The 16,335-nt window shown below is 40.8% G+C and overlaps 1 protein-coding gene across 1 annotated transcript in view; it reads right to left on the minus strand.

Moving 5' to 3' along the window:
* PPM1L (protein phosphatase, Mg2+/Mn2+ dependent 1L) overlaps positions 1 to 8,387 on the minus strand; it is a 180,867-nt gene extending 172,480 nt beyond the window's left edge. The window contains exon 1 of the mRNA XM_075202073.1: positions 7,464 to 8,387. Coding sequence (XP_075058174.1) covers positions 7,464 to 7,862 — 399 coding nt within the window. The 5' untranslated portion in view covers positions 7,863 to 8,387. The remainder of the gene's footprint in view (positions 1 to 7,463) is intronic.
* Positions 8,388 to 16,335: the final 7,948 nt, after the last annotated feature.

The raw sequence follows: 16,335 nt of genomic DNA on the forward strand, positions 1-16,335 counted from the left end.
AGGAACATTAAATGAGCCGTTCATTATGACATATCCTACTTAAGGTTGCAACATTGTAAGATGAACTTTGCAAATGGAATTTTCAAAGACGAGAACTTAAATTCAACAAAGAACTTCCTCTAATGCCTGTAGCATATTTATACCACAAATACCGACCTTTTAAAAACATTGAGCTACATTCTCCCTACACAACACTACTGTTACAAACATGACAGTAAAGATAGTTACAGAGAAAATCAATAGTACAAAATCACAAGTATGACTATTATCCAATGTGTATGGTAGTGTAAAAACATTTCAAAATGAAAAGGATAAACTAAGAAAGATGCAATGAACTTTAAATAGTCTTTCTCAGGACTTATCCATTCCACTGGCCTGGTGGAGGAGTGCTATAAATAAGCTATAAATTTAGTACTATACCTTAAAACAGTGATGGCCAACAGGGGGCCCTCCGAGTCTTCACCTTTGGCCTCCACCCGCACTCCTTCCTATTTTATGGTCAAATTTCTCTGTTATAGCTTGTTTAAAATGCCAGCTGATATGGTATTACAGATAGGTGTCTCTTTCTTTGATTACATGTATCGTTTTAACTTATTACTGAGATGGAAGGTAATGTGCGGCCGCTTTGAAGGTTGAATCAGGTTGCCCACTAATGCCTTCGAAAAAAATTAAAGCTGCACTACCAACTATGTAAACTATTTTACTAAGGTGCACCTAATATAGAACAAGCAAATCATTTAAGCTAATGAACTTTAAATGGCAGCGTTAGGGGTGTGAAAGGGAACACCAATCACAAGCCACAATTGCTAGATTGCGGCTTGAGATTGGACCTCCAGCTCAAAAAGGCGGGGCTGTGAGAGGGACGGCGTGCAAAATGTGTACACAAAGCAGCTTGTGTGGGGCCTTGGCTAGAGAAGGGTCACCTTAGTGTAAAAATTATAAAAAATATTTTGCAGAGATTGTAATGCAGTTTTAACCTTTTTTTTAAGAACAGGATTTAAATTATAATATGTATATACCGAAGTTAAACTGGGTTCATCTCTGACTTTTATTAGACTAATTGATCATTATTACAACAATGTAGCTATAGGAAAAGCACTATCCAAAGCAAATGGATATTTGTATATGTCTATTCTGAGCTATCTGAGCTTCTTCGTACGGCACTTTCTTTAAATAGCATTAAACTGTGGGGAGCAAGTGCTGTTAATAAGCAGAGACAGCAATTTTCATGTATAATAGGATGTGCTCAGAGATGATTTCATCAAAAGTTATTGATTGAAACAGTAAAACAAGCACCAATTGCAGGATACCTGCCCACTAAGGAGCGCTGAGTAGTATTTTCTTTTAACTCTGTTTATGAAGCAATATTCAAGCTCCCACTCACTTATTTGTATGCAAATAAATAAGACTATCTATTTAGAGAAACTTATTGTGAAGATAAATCCAATTTACACATTTTACATTTAAAGTCTAAACTGAATGTCACCTTGTATAAATTATAATTATATTATAATTATATTAACAGATAAAAAAGGTACTAGTTAAATATATTGGTGCTGCCGCACTTGAAACAGACAACGCTTGACTCAGAGGATGAACTGTGCAGGATGCTGCCGTGTGACCTATGTCAAACTTGCCAACTTGCCCGGAAGACTCCCGGGCTCCCGCGAGAGTTGGCATTTCTCCCGCATTCCGGAATTCAGTTGTTAAAATGGCGCGATTCACCAAGAATCGTGTCATTGGACGTGATTCTCAGTAAAAAGCGCCATTTTGGTCCTGCCTCCACGAAAAACCGTCATTTCCGTTGCGGGGGTCGGGGCTAAAATGCTGCGTTTGACCGTGCCCCGCCCCCTAGTCACGCCCCTCTCCCGGAAACAAGTTTCCGAGAGTAGGTAAGTATGACCTATGTGACTACTCTCCCTATCCCCATCCCTGTACTCCTCTGCACATCTTGTTAGACAGGTGGCAACCAGAGGCATGACAGGACTCTCCTGGGGATGGGGGTTGTCAAACACCAGCGTCGGGGTTAGTTGTGTACTCAGCCTATCCACTTAAAGTAACCAAATACCTGAAATAGCAGGTGGGCGGAGTCTATATCAAGTGGCACCCACATAATTAACAAGATCCAATTACAATAATAATAATAATAATAATAATAATAAATACTGTTAACCTAGAAAACATATTCATAGGGACACAGATGCCAATCATATCATGCCAAACAAATGACCTATTATATTTAGTTCAAGGTGGTTGTGCTGTACAGATTTTGCACATCGTTTGTGGAAATGTTTGAGATAACTACAATAACTTCTCCATTACTTACAAAGCCATGTCCTCCTGTTTTCCAGGAAAGCATCTAGACTGATCTCTTGCAGCAGCTGAAGGAAATTTAGAGCACTTGTGCCAAAGTACAACAGCAAAATATAAATCAATGAAGGGCTTTGCAGCTTTCTCTATGATAAGCAATATCCAAAATGAAATCACTTGGTAAAATAAGATGTGGTTTTCCAAGCACCACAAAAGTATGAGCAATCATATAATGGAGAGAAATCAACACAGGGCAACTAATGCCCAACGTTTTCTCCTTCAGACCTTCCCATGAACCATTAAGCCAATGGTAAGCTATCTCAGGACGGAACAGATCCCAGGAGACAATGCACCTAAAAAATAACTGTTGGCACCTAACGTTTCTATTGATGCCAAGGGATGTACTGTACATCTTCAACGGCTCCTTTAAAGATCCTGCGGGCTTAAATATTTGCCTGACTGGTTCCTTCTACATTACATCGGTGTCATCCTAATGTGCTTGTGTGAAGAGTAAACATTGTATAGAGGAATCACCTATGTTTACTCTCCAAATGCCAGAATAAAATATTAAAATGGATACATCAGGGGAGGGCTGGCAAATTTTAGCCCAGGGGGAAGACTCGACTCAGCAGCCTATTAGGAACACTTTAAAGGAAGAAATTACAGGTAGCCCAGTGACCCAGCCCAAGGTAGCCACTACGGGCCGGGCTGGGGGCTTATGTCCCCCAGCCCAGCCTGCCCCTGGGATTCATTATTTCTACATGAACATTACTGATTACTACATTTTTTAGATTGCAGTCATAGGCTGTAATATATCTATTTTGACTGCAAATCAGAAAGACTCGCTCTCTGATTCTTGATGTTGATTTTGAAAGGTATGTACAAAGTACCTGCTTATATTTCACACATGTCCCTAAAGTCTGAATTTTCAAACATATGTCTCTGAAAATTGTTTTATTATGTTTTGCTCAGTACCAACTATCTTGTCCTGTATGTTGGATGATAATTGTCCATATATGTCTGTAAACTGTAAACAATTAAGCTTTATTTAAGTATAACTGCATTAGGACTGTGGTTTCTAGCCTTCTATGAGGTAAAATGATCAAGCTGCGAGTTTCCAGCGTGTTTGAAAAGTGGAGATGTTGCCTATAGCAACCAATCAGATTCTAGCTATCATTTTGTAGAATGTACTAAATAATGACAGCTAGAATCTGATTGGTTGCTATAGGCAACATCTCACTTTTCAATCCACCGTAAACTCTCAGCTTGATAAATTTACCCCTAAGTCTTTTTAGAGCAGTGCTGTCCAACTGCTTAGGGATGGAGTACCAGATTTTTTGGGACCTACATAGTGGAGGGCTAGATAGTATAAAGAGCATGGCGTAAGCAAAAAGGTAAATGTTCTGTGAACATGGATACACAGAATATGCATAGCATGGTGCACATTGCAGTCAAAAAATAACTAAATAATATACATAATAATATGGTAAAGGATATACTTACTGCACAATGCTAAGCATTGCCAAAAATAAATAATGTGTGCAGTAAAGCAAAAATACATTATGCAGCAAACTGATACCTTTCAATTACAGTTCTATATCTAGCATAAAAGCCTAATGCCTACCAGATACAATAACATGCCCCCCATAAAATCCCTGTGCCCAAGGGGCGTAACACTCAGTCACTAGGCACACTTCCATGTACAACCCTGTACCCAACATAACTGCCTCACTCCCGCTACAGTCTTATACCAGCTATAACAGCCTTGTCCTCTGATTAACAGCCTCATAACCATCATAATCATGTGCCCATCACATATAACCCTGTGCCAAGATTAGGAGCCATATGCCCACAGCTCCATGTAAACCATTCAAGTACTATGCCCACAAGGCAGCCTCCTGATGCCCACAGTTCCATGCCCACCATTAGAATCATGTGTACAGTATACTAGCTCCAAATATCAAAGACAAGCCAAGCCAAGCCAAGATCAGGGATTCCAGCAACCAACAAAATAAGAGTTTAGAAAAAGTTCCAGTTACCAGGAAATAAATCAGGTAACATCACACACAGTGACTGCCTAAGGCTGTGAAAACACAAAAAAAACCCTATTTAAAGGTTAACAATCAACACTCATCAGAGGCAGTTAGAGACAGGTGAAATACAGGAATACCTACTGAGCATGATCTCTGGAAGCTATTTCTACCTACGAATGTGGAATTATGACAAGCTCCATAACAACTATTCAAGTCCTCTGACTACATGGTAGCCTAATGTACACCAGCCCCATGCACATCACATGTCACCAGTCTCATGTCTACCATATAAACGTCTGAGCCTAAATAGCTGTGTCATATACAGCTATATGCCCAGAGTCTCAGCCTCATGCCCAACAAAGCAACTTTGCCAGGATGAACTTAATGTGCTATGCCCCCTATATACAGCATCAGCCCCATGTACGCAAAATACAGCCACACTTTTTTTTATCACCTACCCTCATTTCCCTTACCATCTGTACTGCCCTCTTTTGGTGGTTAGTGTTCAATCCACATTAGCATGGACGAGAATGCCATGTTAGTGTCGAGAAACATTGAAGAGTATCCAAGTGTCCCTAAAAATGGTTCTCAAATGATAAAAATCAGCAATCTGGTTGAAAATAATATACAGATCATGTACGTTTCAGAGTTTAATGTTAATATCACTTAGAGCATGCAGGGTTAAATATAATGTTCTTTGCTGTTGGAATTCCATGTTCTCAAAGTAATATATACAATCCCAAACAGACAACTGGCCAGCACTGTCATATCTTTTTGTATCTGGTGACAAACAGAAGGTCTTCTATCTTTCTATAAAAATGTTCCACTTGTAATTTTTGTGGGTCACTGTTTTAAATAACTTGGTCTGTCTGTAAAACTGGTAAACAATCATGCATTGTTAATGGCTCATCAGAATCACCAAAATCTCCCAAGAAATGACAGATTTAGTCACCAGTCTATCCTGTCAGTTCGCAGAGCATAACGATTTTAATATGCCAGGTTCAGACAAAGATGTTTAGCTTATTGTTTAAGAAGGTCATTTTCATATTTAAGTACATTGGAGAGGCGTTCTTCCTGATACATTTAGCAAATGTAATAAACAGAGACATATTATATACCCACACAATGCAGTCTTTTATGTGAAAAATCTTAGGATGCAGAGAAACTAAGCCTAAAGATTCTGTCTAGTTATTATTTTGAGAATGCAGTTTTAATAGTAATATATATTAATATGTCATTTTTAGATACCTTTTTAGATGGACCCCCACATTTAAGAAATATAATCAAACACAACTAAATAAGTTCACATTAAAAAAAATAAAACCATTACATTTCAAGATAAACTGTTTTTGTTTTGTAGCTAAAGAGTCCCCAAGAACGCCACACTAAGCACCACAGTACCACTAGGATGTTATGGCAATTGGGTTAGTGTTATGATAAACTAAAAAATGAATATAGCCTACTGCATTCATTTGGAGATAACATACACATATAAACAGTGCTATAGTCTGTTGGTGTCATATATTTTTTTAAGCAAAAATAAGTCTGGTACTAAACTGTATATAATTTGCAGTTTATATAAATATAGAAGTGGTAACAAAGTTATAAATGTTATTTGTATTTTAAGACTACTGCAGAATGATATGACTCTGTGGTCATTTATATAGTAAATACTCACATCAAACAACACATAATAAAGCTCTTACTTTGTCTAGTACCATCATTTTATGACAATAATATCATTACTGTTAATAGAACATTTGTCTGTAACAATTTAAAAAAAAAGCACAAAGTAAGACATGGACATATTCAAACATAGTAAGAGACTACAAATGAAGTACGCATCCACATTAATAATATACTGATGTTAAACAAATGGGGCTTATAGACAAATATTATATTACCGCAACCAATTACCAGAATTTACTTGCCACTGGCCTTCAGTTAGAAAAAGTGAAATGGATGGACAGCTAGAAGAGATTGTTAGTATTCTGTACTTACTGCACATGTACCATTGGATGAAAACACACTTCCACAAGTTATACATCTATTAAAAACTTTAAGGTCTTCCAGAGTCTCAATGTACATTAATTTAAAAAATGAATCTACAAACATATTCCTAAATAAAAGCTTAGTCCCTGTCAGAGTCATTTTTAACCATTCCCTACCACTTACACAAGCGTGCACCATAGAACATCACAAAATTTATATTGCCCATACCCATCACCTGAACTTCTGGTGCCATAGTATTGCAGCGTCATGTGACCTTCCAATGCCCAAATAAACCTCCCATCATCCCAATGCCACCATGTGACACATTACGGCAGGGGTTAGGCAGCCCATGTAATAGTTGTGGAACTACAAGCTCCTGGGCTGGTAGGTCATGTTGTGGAACTACAAGCTCCTGGGCTGGTAGGTCATGTTGTGGAACTACAAGCACCTGGGCTGACAGGTCATGTTGTGGAACTACAAGCTCCTGGGCTGGTAGGTCATGTTGTGGAACTACAAGCTCCTGGGCTGGTAGGTCATGTTGTGGAACTACAAGCACCTGGGCTGGGAGGTCATGTTGGGGAACTTCAAGCACCTGGGCTGGGAGGTCATGTTGGGGAACTTCAAGCACCTGGGCTGACAGGTCATGTTGTGGAACTACAAGCACCTGGGCTGGGAGGTCATGTTGTGGAACTACAAGCACCTGGGCTGGGAGGTCATGTTGTGGAACTACAAGCACCTGGGCTGACAGGTCATGTTGTGGAACTACAAGCTCCTGGGCTGGGAGGTCATGTTGTGGAACTACAAGCTCCTGGGCTGGGAGGTCATGTTGTGGAACTACAAGCTCCTGGGCTGGGAGGTCATGTTGTGGAACTACAAGCTCCTGGGCTGGGAGGTCATGTTGTGGAACTACAAGCTCCTGGGCTGGTAGGTCATGCTGTGGAACTACAAGCACCTGGGCTGACAGGTCATGTTGTGGAACTACAAGCACCTGGGCTGACAGGTCATGTTGTAGGTTGTTAGTTCCACAACAGCAGGTGACCGGCTGCTTCCCTACTGTTCTGAGCACTGTCACATTGTGACCTACTCCATAAGCAAGTGGGACAGTGCAACGTCCTTTGTTGTACATACCTCCCCTCCATGGCCATCAAAGATGCCAAAGATTGAAGGATGACTCTTGTTGATGAGGTCAGTGATGATCTCGAAGCGGTCCTCCATGTGGTCCCTCCGGCCCTGGATGGAGTATACAGCTACATTGTTACTCTTCAGTTCCCAGGTCTTGGAGAACTCCGCCTCTAGGACATCGAGACCCCCGAGCCGGTCATTCTGCATGATCTCTGCCACTTTCCCCTTCACCATTTGCACGGCGTCCCGGCTGGATTTCACAATGGTCTTCACCTCGTCTGTGTGGAAGAAGTAGCTCCAGAGTGCCAGGCTGATGCACAGCAGGAACAGGGTCTCCGGTCTGAGTAAGAAGTAGCGCATGATCCTACCCAGGAGAGACAAGAGAGTCATGGTATCTTCTATCATTTATGTCCTGGGGATGGCAGGAGAGGGAGGAGGGGAATCAGTGCATGGCAGTCTGACCCCTGCCCGAACTCCTCCCCGGGAGGGGGGTACAGGTCTGCAGCACCTAAGACAAAGGGGCACAGTCAGTTAGGAAGAGCTCAGCATGGGCAGGAGAGGGTGCGTGATGGTCTGGGCACAGAGTGGCTCCACCTCAGCTGGAGCACCCAGCTCTGGTACAGGAGGATGATGTGCAGCAGGGAGCAGCCCCAGTCCGGACAACTCCTGTCCCTTCAGCACCTTGCAGAGCTGTCAAAAGGTGCAGACACCGGCTGTTCAGTGTGTCTCCCCCACACCGGACTCCTCATTGCACGCAAATAGGGGAGCTCGCTTTATCCCATACAGCCTTCCTCCCGCTAGCACACGTGAATGAATTGTCTGCACCAGATCTTGCGGTGTTAGTCCCGAGTGCTGTCACTCTTACTGTATTTCCGGGATTATTTACTAGATTTGGAAGCTGATAGATAACAACAACACAAGACTCCCCCCGCACTGCAGTGCGCACATGGTACATTCCACCACAAGCAGGAACACTGCAAGCGAGGAGGGACAGAAATGATCAGTTGTGCTGCAAGAAGCGGCTGCCAGTAAATTGGGAGCCCTCAGTGTGGAGCATCTGCTGGCTTCTGTCACACTGGTCATTAAGACGTCAGCTGCACTTACAGCACAGTCACATAACTTTCTAGTAAACCAATGTATATATTATTCTTTTCTTATATATGCCAGCTACAGCAGAGGCGGTGTATTGGAAGCGGTGACCTCTGCTGATAAAAAGCCAAGTTTGAAGATCAAACGATATTGCAGACATGGAAAAAAATGTCAGCTCGGTAACCCTCTCTGCTTCCCTTCCCTGAAAGTATGTACAAACAGTATTTATCTGAAGTGTTCACACAGATAGGTGTATCTTCCGATTCTGACATTCCATCTGTATATACATTGTGCCAATTTTATCTACGGGAAATACAATTCCTATCATGTTGGTGAATGTGAGATAATTGGTAGAATTATTGCATATCCCCATGGTGTCCCTGGTTTTAAGGGACTGCCCATGTTCATACCCAAATCTCATATTAAGGTGATTTACTACAGTCAGAGCACTGTTACCATTTTCATATTTTCCTTTTCACCCCAGTTTAATAGTGGGCAAATACTGAACACACTGAAGCCAATGAAATCATGGGAATGTTCACAGCAGCACAAATATATTCAGGAAACGATTGTGCTGATCTGTGACCTACCCACCCATGTGATGATGTTACTGAGGACTGGGTTTTTGTGGTTTATATTAAATTACATTTTTCTTTTACTTCCTTTCGCACCAACAGTTTATCACTGCTTCAGTACTCTTCAACACAGATCTGGAGCACTGAAACAGAACTACAAGGGCTTTATAGTGCAATGTTTTCTTTTATTCAAAGTAAATAAGATAAAACAGTATATATTAAGTGTGTATTGAGGCCCATTTACAGTTGGATGCACATCAATTTTGTGGCATAAGATACAGATCTCACATGAACACCGAAACTACGTATGCATATGTCTGAATACAGACTTTAGCATTTGTCCCCTTGTGCCGGGTACAGTACGGAAGTGGAACATGAATGGAACTCAGATAGGTCAGGAGCTGTTTCAATCCAGGGAACTGTAGGACTGGTACAACAATACACAATGATGGCTATCAGCAACACTAGCTGGCCACTTCAATGCAATCAGATGCGGCTAGATAGTGCCACTGATTGTCATCATCATTGCACCAGCGCCTGTGACAGATATGGCTGTTTTAGGTGTTTGTTTGATCCTGGTATACCTCATCCTTACTATACTCTGCTCATGGTTGCCTACCCATTACCTTCCCCATTCCACCTCTCTAGTCATAAATAGTCGCATTGTGCGTAAGGATGTATGTATAGGCATTTTTGGTGAGCATGTGCAGTACAGAAAAGCGTATTTTAAACAAAACATGTACATCCAACTCTACATGTGGCATTCTGGGCCTCATTTAGAGTCGGACGCAAAGTCCATTTCAGGCACATCCTGCACATTTCCACTGATGGGGCAGGTGCAGTAAGCAACAGTTTCCTGCAGTTCCGTCTGCTTTTCAGACACAAGTGTACACTGCGACAGCTTGCGTCTCAGTACAAGGGAAAGGGTGGAACACGGAGTTATGTAGGCGTGATCATGAATAATTCAGAAACTATGGACATCTACCTGCAAAAACTACCCTAGTCGGATCAAGACGCAGGTGGAACACACGTCAAAAAAAGACAGAAAAAGTGCGGCAGGAATTAGGTAGCGCAAGTAGTTAGCTAGCTGTGGGAACTGGTCGCAGCTTGGTAAGGTATTACGATTGGGACACAACTGGGGTTGCATGCCACTCGTAATACCCTACCAAGCTGCGGCACACTCCCACTCCTACTCTGTCATGTAAGTCTTAGACGCACATTGGGTCCGACTCTAAATTAAGCCCTGTGTGTCTAATTGCTGACATTTCTTTTATCTGGTGTCATAGAAATGATCATTTGTTGCAGCACTTATATTCACATATGATTACCATAAAGATTATAATTTGAGAGAATCTGCGCTCTTTATGACACATTGGGGCATATTCAATCCCAATCGCAGTTCCGCGCAGCTACGCATATAAAGCGTCAATGCGGTAGCGCAATATCGCAGATTTCTGAGCGCACCGCTATGGGGTGCGCACAGAAATCCACAATGAATCGTAATTGAATATGCCCCATTACTGAGGCTTCTGCTTTAGCAGAAGAGCAGAGCGGTGCCTCTCCTGAACATCCACATGGTATCATTTCAAGTTGGTTAACAATATGAATTTTTATTACAGAACTGGCCTTTCAGTGGTATTGCAGTGTTAAAAATCATAAACTGAAATCATAAATAGAACAAACTAATGTCAGTTTTGTTCTTCTATTTAAATAGCTTAATATCTATTTTGTCCTTTGGACCCTAAAGCCCCTTGGTGTCTGTAAGGATTTAAATTTCATGGGCTAGCATACATATGGCAGAAGGTTACAAAAACTAAAAGCCTATAGCTTCTCTACAGAGGTACCAGTGCAAAAAGGGAGAGAAGGCTTAGCTGCACAACACATGTGTCTGGCACTGATTTGTAATGCACTATGGACATTGACAACCGCTCTTACCTGCTTGAATCAGACAAGTTGTTATTGATGAGAGGATCATTATAGCACAAGATGGTCATCATTATAGGCCGTGACCCTGCAGGTGGTGTATTTGGTGAATGGTTTACTTAAAGCAGACACGGGTAAATAGAGAATGGGACAGTACATTTATTGGTAAATTATGACTGTGGCTGTAGCTCTCCTTAAGGCCATATATGGAAGAAATCAGAAATATGATCAGTATTATGTGGAGCATAAAAACTTGAAATAATATAAAACTTACAGATAAAGTTTTATTTGTTTGTTATCCAAATTCTGTATTAACGCTTCTCTAGTGTTTTAATAGACATGAAAAGACATTTAAATCTACAGAACTCTAGTGAAAAAAACTTTTTGCCAGCGGGTTATTGCTATTTAAAACTTGTCTTGTGTTCAGAATGATTGAGAGCAATAATTACTGATACTTGTCATCCTCATATATCTCCACACTCATATATAAAACTTTTTTGGCAGGCTTTATATCTCCTTTAAAATGAAGCCTATAATCAAAATATTTGAATGATACACATTCAATATAATGAAACATTCCATTTTAATTAGAAAACTACATTTTTAATATATTATCTTGCTTTGATGCTATTCTTCTGAAGTATTATATAAATGTAAAATTTTTAAGGGGCGGATTATATCTCAGCTTTGCCTGTGGCATGTTCACCGTGCTTGAAAGTGTCTGAAAAATACCTGTCATAGGTATCACTCATCCTATAACAATGGCTGCTGCACTGTCACATCTGAATATGACTAGAAGTTCAAGAGTTTAAAAAGCTACATCTGATGTTTATAGCGTACACCAATAGGGATCAATGACTCCCATGACAGCTGCATGTCAAGCAGTTGTCCATGGTGAACATTGTGAGCTATGATCTTTCTACAGCAGTGAAAAACACGTTTAAAAAAAACCCAAACAAAAACAACAAAATCACACGGAACAGCATAACAATAAACACAATGGGCCTTTATCATTAAGGAAAATAAAGCAAAAAAATTGAGTAACTTTGCCCTTTTTGCAAAACCATGTTGCATTGGAGGGGGAGGTAAATTTAAAACGTGAAGACAGATTTCTTGTTGATAATTTTTCTGCAAACGAGTGTACCAGAATTGATGTTGAATCTGTCACCTGTTTATTTGAAAGCAGTGCCAAGGAAATGGATTTTTATGCAATATTGGAAGAGATCGTTGATAGTGAAAATATTCAGCTAATAGAATTTTAGTAAACTACAGTATACACATTTGAAATTCCAATGCTGTATGTATCATAAATGGATGTGTTAAATTGACTAAAATATGTTTGGCTTTATAATTTATGCATTACAATAAAGTAGTCCACAAATTAAACTGCTTTATCCAATCATTATTTTATCAAATCCCATTTACAAACGGGGGAAAACGCTGGCCTGCAGCACAAATCCCATTTTGTGGCGTCCTATGCCTATTGTTGTGTGACTGGGCTCGTTTATATGGCCACAGGATTTGCAGGTTAAAATGTCATCACCTGCAACAAGCAACATTTTGGATCTCCCAATGGGAGGGACTTGGTGATATATGGGGGTGGGGGGGGAGGAGGGGAGGTAGAGCTGTTTTCTCTACTTGCAAAAGGAATTTGATTCTACGTATCGCCTGATGTGGCAGAGAGTTGGTTTTGGGCCATAATTACAATGGAACACCTTTTGCACCCTCCCACCTCATTTTATAGGAGAGACCACATTTTTAGGCACAATTTGTCAAATGTAATGAAGAAAAGAAAATGTATGTGACACAAGAAATAAAAACAGTCCCAATATCAACTCACTCTCAAAATGAATTTAAATTAGGCTAAACCAAGCTTTAGTTTAGGAGCAAAAATGGGAATGTTAAAGTTAATGAAGGAGGTGTTTCTAGAGTGGTAATAAGTTGTCCTGTTTATACTCTTTCCACCACAACCCCTAACATGAGGCACAGTGTGACCAATCTCAGAATGTAGGTGTATAACTATGTATGTAGGAGGTGGAAAAATAAATGTATGCTAAAACACAGGGCTGTATAAGTAACCCAAATTATATTTCCTCTCCAGAGTAAGAAATAACTGTATAGATCACTTTTATATTTCTGTTTGAGGCTGTAAGATAAGATAACGTGTGTACCACATGCATGTGACAATGTGCATTCTATTATAACGCTAGCTGTATTCAGCTTTCTCTCCCCAGTCTGTGCCCCTACAGGAACACAGCAGTGGATGCCTCACGGTTTAATTGCACACACCTGCTGCATGAATAGCTTTGAAGATCTAACAAAATCCAACAATTTTCTTATATTATGAATATCAAAGAAACGTTGTGCATTTAGTTAAAGTAATTTAAATGATCACATTGGTGATATCAGCTATAAAGGGACTGAATCAACAGATGTGTACAATAAGCCTTTTACATTAATTAATAAATGGTTAATTCCAGGGGCGGAATTGTCAGGGGGACATCCGCCCCCCCGGTCCGATCCCATAGTGGGCTACCTAGCCCTGGGTCACTGGGCTACTTGCATGTTTTTTCTGTAAAATGTTTTTAATTGGGTTTTTAGCCTAATCTTGCCCCCCTTCCCTCCCCCGCTAAAATTTGCCCACTCCTGGTTAATTCAGTAAATAGTCAGAAATACCATATCAGACCAATGTCTCCCTATAAAATGGGGCATGGTTGCATGTTTGTGTCAAAACTAATGTATGCATGTAGCTCCTTCCGTTATAATATCTTGCAACCTGTCTTAAACAGAAAGAAAAAACACTATTTGACATGGATATATAGCAACTGTTATGTATTAGTGAGCTGAATAATATATATGAGATAACTGGAGTGTTTATACTTAACTAAATATGTGCACCATGCAATCACCCCATACGCAGCAGGTTTCCATTAAGATAATAGCGCTAAGCCAATGTAATCTCTGTTCCAAACAATAAATGAGATTACTAAACATTCAAAAAGATCTATCAAATCATATTTAGTCATTCACATCCATAACTACAATTCTTAAAATATTCTATGTTTGAGAAATGTCAGCATTATTTAAATGGTTCAAAACTCAGGAAGAATACAATCACAATATCGAGAAAGTCTCTGAAACTTAGTCACTTTAAAACACATTGAAAAATTATGAACCCTAATATAACCACTCTGGTGCAAACGATTTTCCACTATATCCTCATGTATCTTGGGCAGCACAGTGGCCTAGTGGTTAGCACTTCTGCCTCACAGCACTGGGGTCTTGAGTTCGATTTCCGACCATGGCCTTATCTGTGTGGAGTTTGTATGTTCTCCCTGTGTTTGCTCCGGTTTCCTCCGGGTGCATACTGGTTGGTTAATTAACTGCTATCAAAAATTGACCCTAGTCTTTCTCTGTCTGTCTCCCTCTCTGTCTGTCTGTGAGCGTGTGTCTATATTAGGAAATTTAGACTGTAAGCTCCAATGGGGCAGGTGCTGATGTGAGCGAGTTGTCTGTACAGCGCTGCGGAATTAGTGGCGCTATATAAATAAATGATGATGATGGATCCATAATTTGGGCTGAAGGCTTAATCCATATTATTAAAGTGCTGTCCAACGTTGCATTCCACATATGTTTGATTTTTCTTGATGGAGAGTGAATATTAACAAAGTTTTTGTAAAGTCCCGAATATAATGTCCTTACAGTATCAGCGAATATGGATAATAGAAATAGATATATGAAAAGTTCTTGGTGTCCAGTTAGTGTGCCAAAAATCCAAACAGTTCAAATATAAGAATATCAAATAAAGACATATATGTTTAAGGATAAACGTGTTACCCAATATCTAGTTGACTGGTCACCTGTGGAAGAAATAGTAATACTCACACTGGGATGGTAGTCCTGGACCGTCGTTCCTCGCCTGTGGATTCCTCTTTGTATCTGAGTGTGCAGGTTAGTATGGCATAATCACAGGTTGAATTGATGGTAAAATTAATCCATTTTATGAGCAATAACTTTCAGTGGTGAATATGTATTAGTTATCAGGGACTAAAAATCACAGATCAAGACCAAGCAAAAACCAGGTATGTAGATAACTGTCACCACCTAAAGAGATAGGTTACCAATCTCACAGTAATCACCATTCCTACAAAGGTGATAGAAATCTCATTTGCCAAGATGTTTCATTAGTTTACAAAATACCTCTCCTGGTGCTGTGACTCCTGGGGTGAAATATCTTGACAGACAGGATTTATATCACTTTTGTAGATATCTGTATGTGTCGTGACTTCTCTTTATGGTTCTTTTATGAAAAACACAATTTTAGGGTTTACTGGTCTTTTAAACTGCAACTATTTGTAACAGTTTGTCCACAGATACAATCAATGTTTAGTAGACAGTAATAAAAATACAAAGTAACTGTCACGAGCCGCGGCGGTACTCACAGCCGCCGCGGCTCGCCTCCCGTGCGCCCTGGCGTCCCGGCCGTCACCCTGGCGTCCCGGTCGTCATGGTGACGGCCGGGACGTCACTTCCTCCCAACTCCCGACCGTTGCCGAGGTAACGGTCGGACGCCCCGCAGTGTAGCGCCGCGTCCCGGCAACAGGGGACAGCCGGGCGCGTGCGCAGAAATATATAATCACCTGGTGGCTATCTGGCCCTGATTTATTTATTAGTCAGCCCCTGGGTCCGCTTGCAGAGCTAGGCTCTGATTGGTCCTCTTGTATATTTAAGGCAGTGAGTTCTGCAAACTCACTGCCGGTTATAGCTTCTGTGCTCCAGTCTGCTGACCTGCTTGTTCCCGTTCCTGTATTCTGATACTGATTTCCCGTGTATGACCCTTGGCTTTGAATTGGACTTCGCTTGTGTTTCCTGTGACTCTGATCTCTGGCCTGTTTACCGTTTCTGCTATCCGCCTGTGACCCCTGACCTCAGCTTGTTTACCGATACTGTTGTCTGCTGCCGGCCCTTGACCTCTGCGTGGACCTTACTCCGCTTGCCTGGGTTCTCCCCAGCCGGTACGCACTTCACGACCCTCTGTCAGTCTGCGGCCCAATCTGTCCCCACCATCAGGGGCTCCAGTGAACACCTGATTGGCAGAGTAGATTCCGGGTTTTGTTGTGGCGGCTGGAGGGGTTCCTAACAGTAACATTTGCAAATGTACAAAAATGCTCCCCTGCAGAGATTATGTTGTTTTGTAGCACCAAGCACCTGTATTTATGGGAAGCTTATTAATTAACATCATGATGGCAACATCTATGGGGGGGTGCAAAAGATTTCAACTACTGAAAAAG

This window comes from Mixophyes fleayi, chromosome 3, assembly GCF_038048845.1.
Source record: "Mixophyes fleayi isolate aMixFle1 chromosome 3, aMixFle1.hap1, whole genome shotgun sequence".
NCBI lineage: Eukaryota > Metazoa > Chordata > Amphibia > Anura > Limnodynastidae > Mixophyes > Mixophyes fleayi.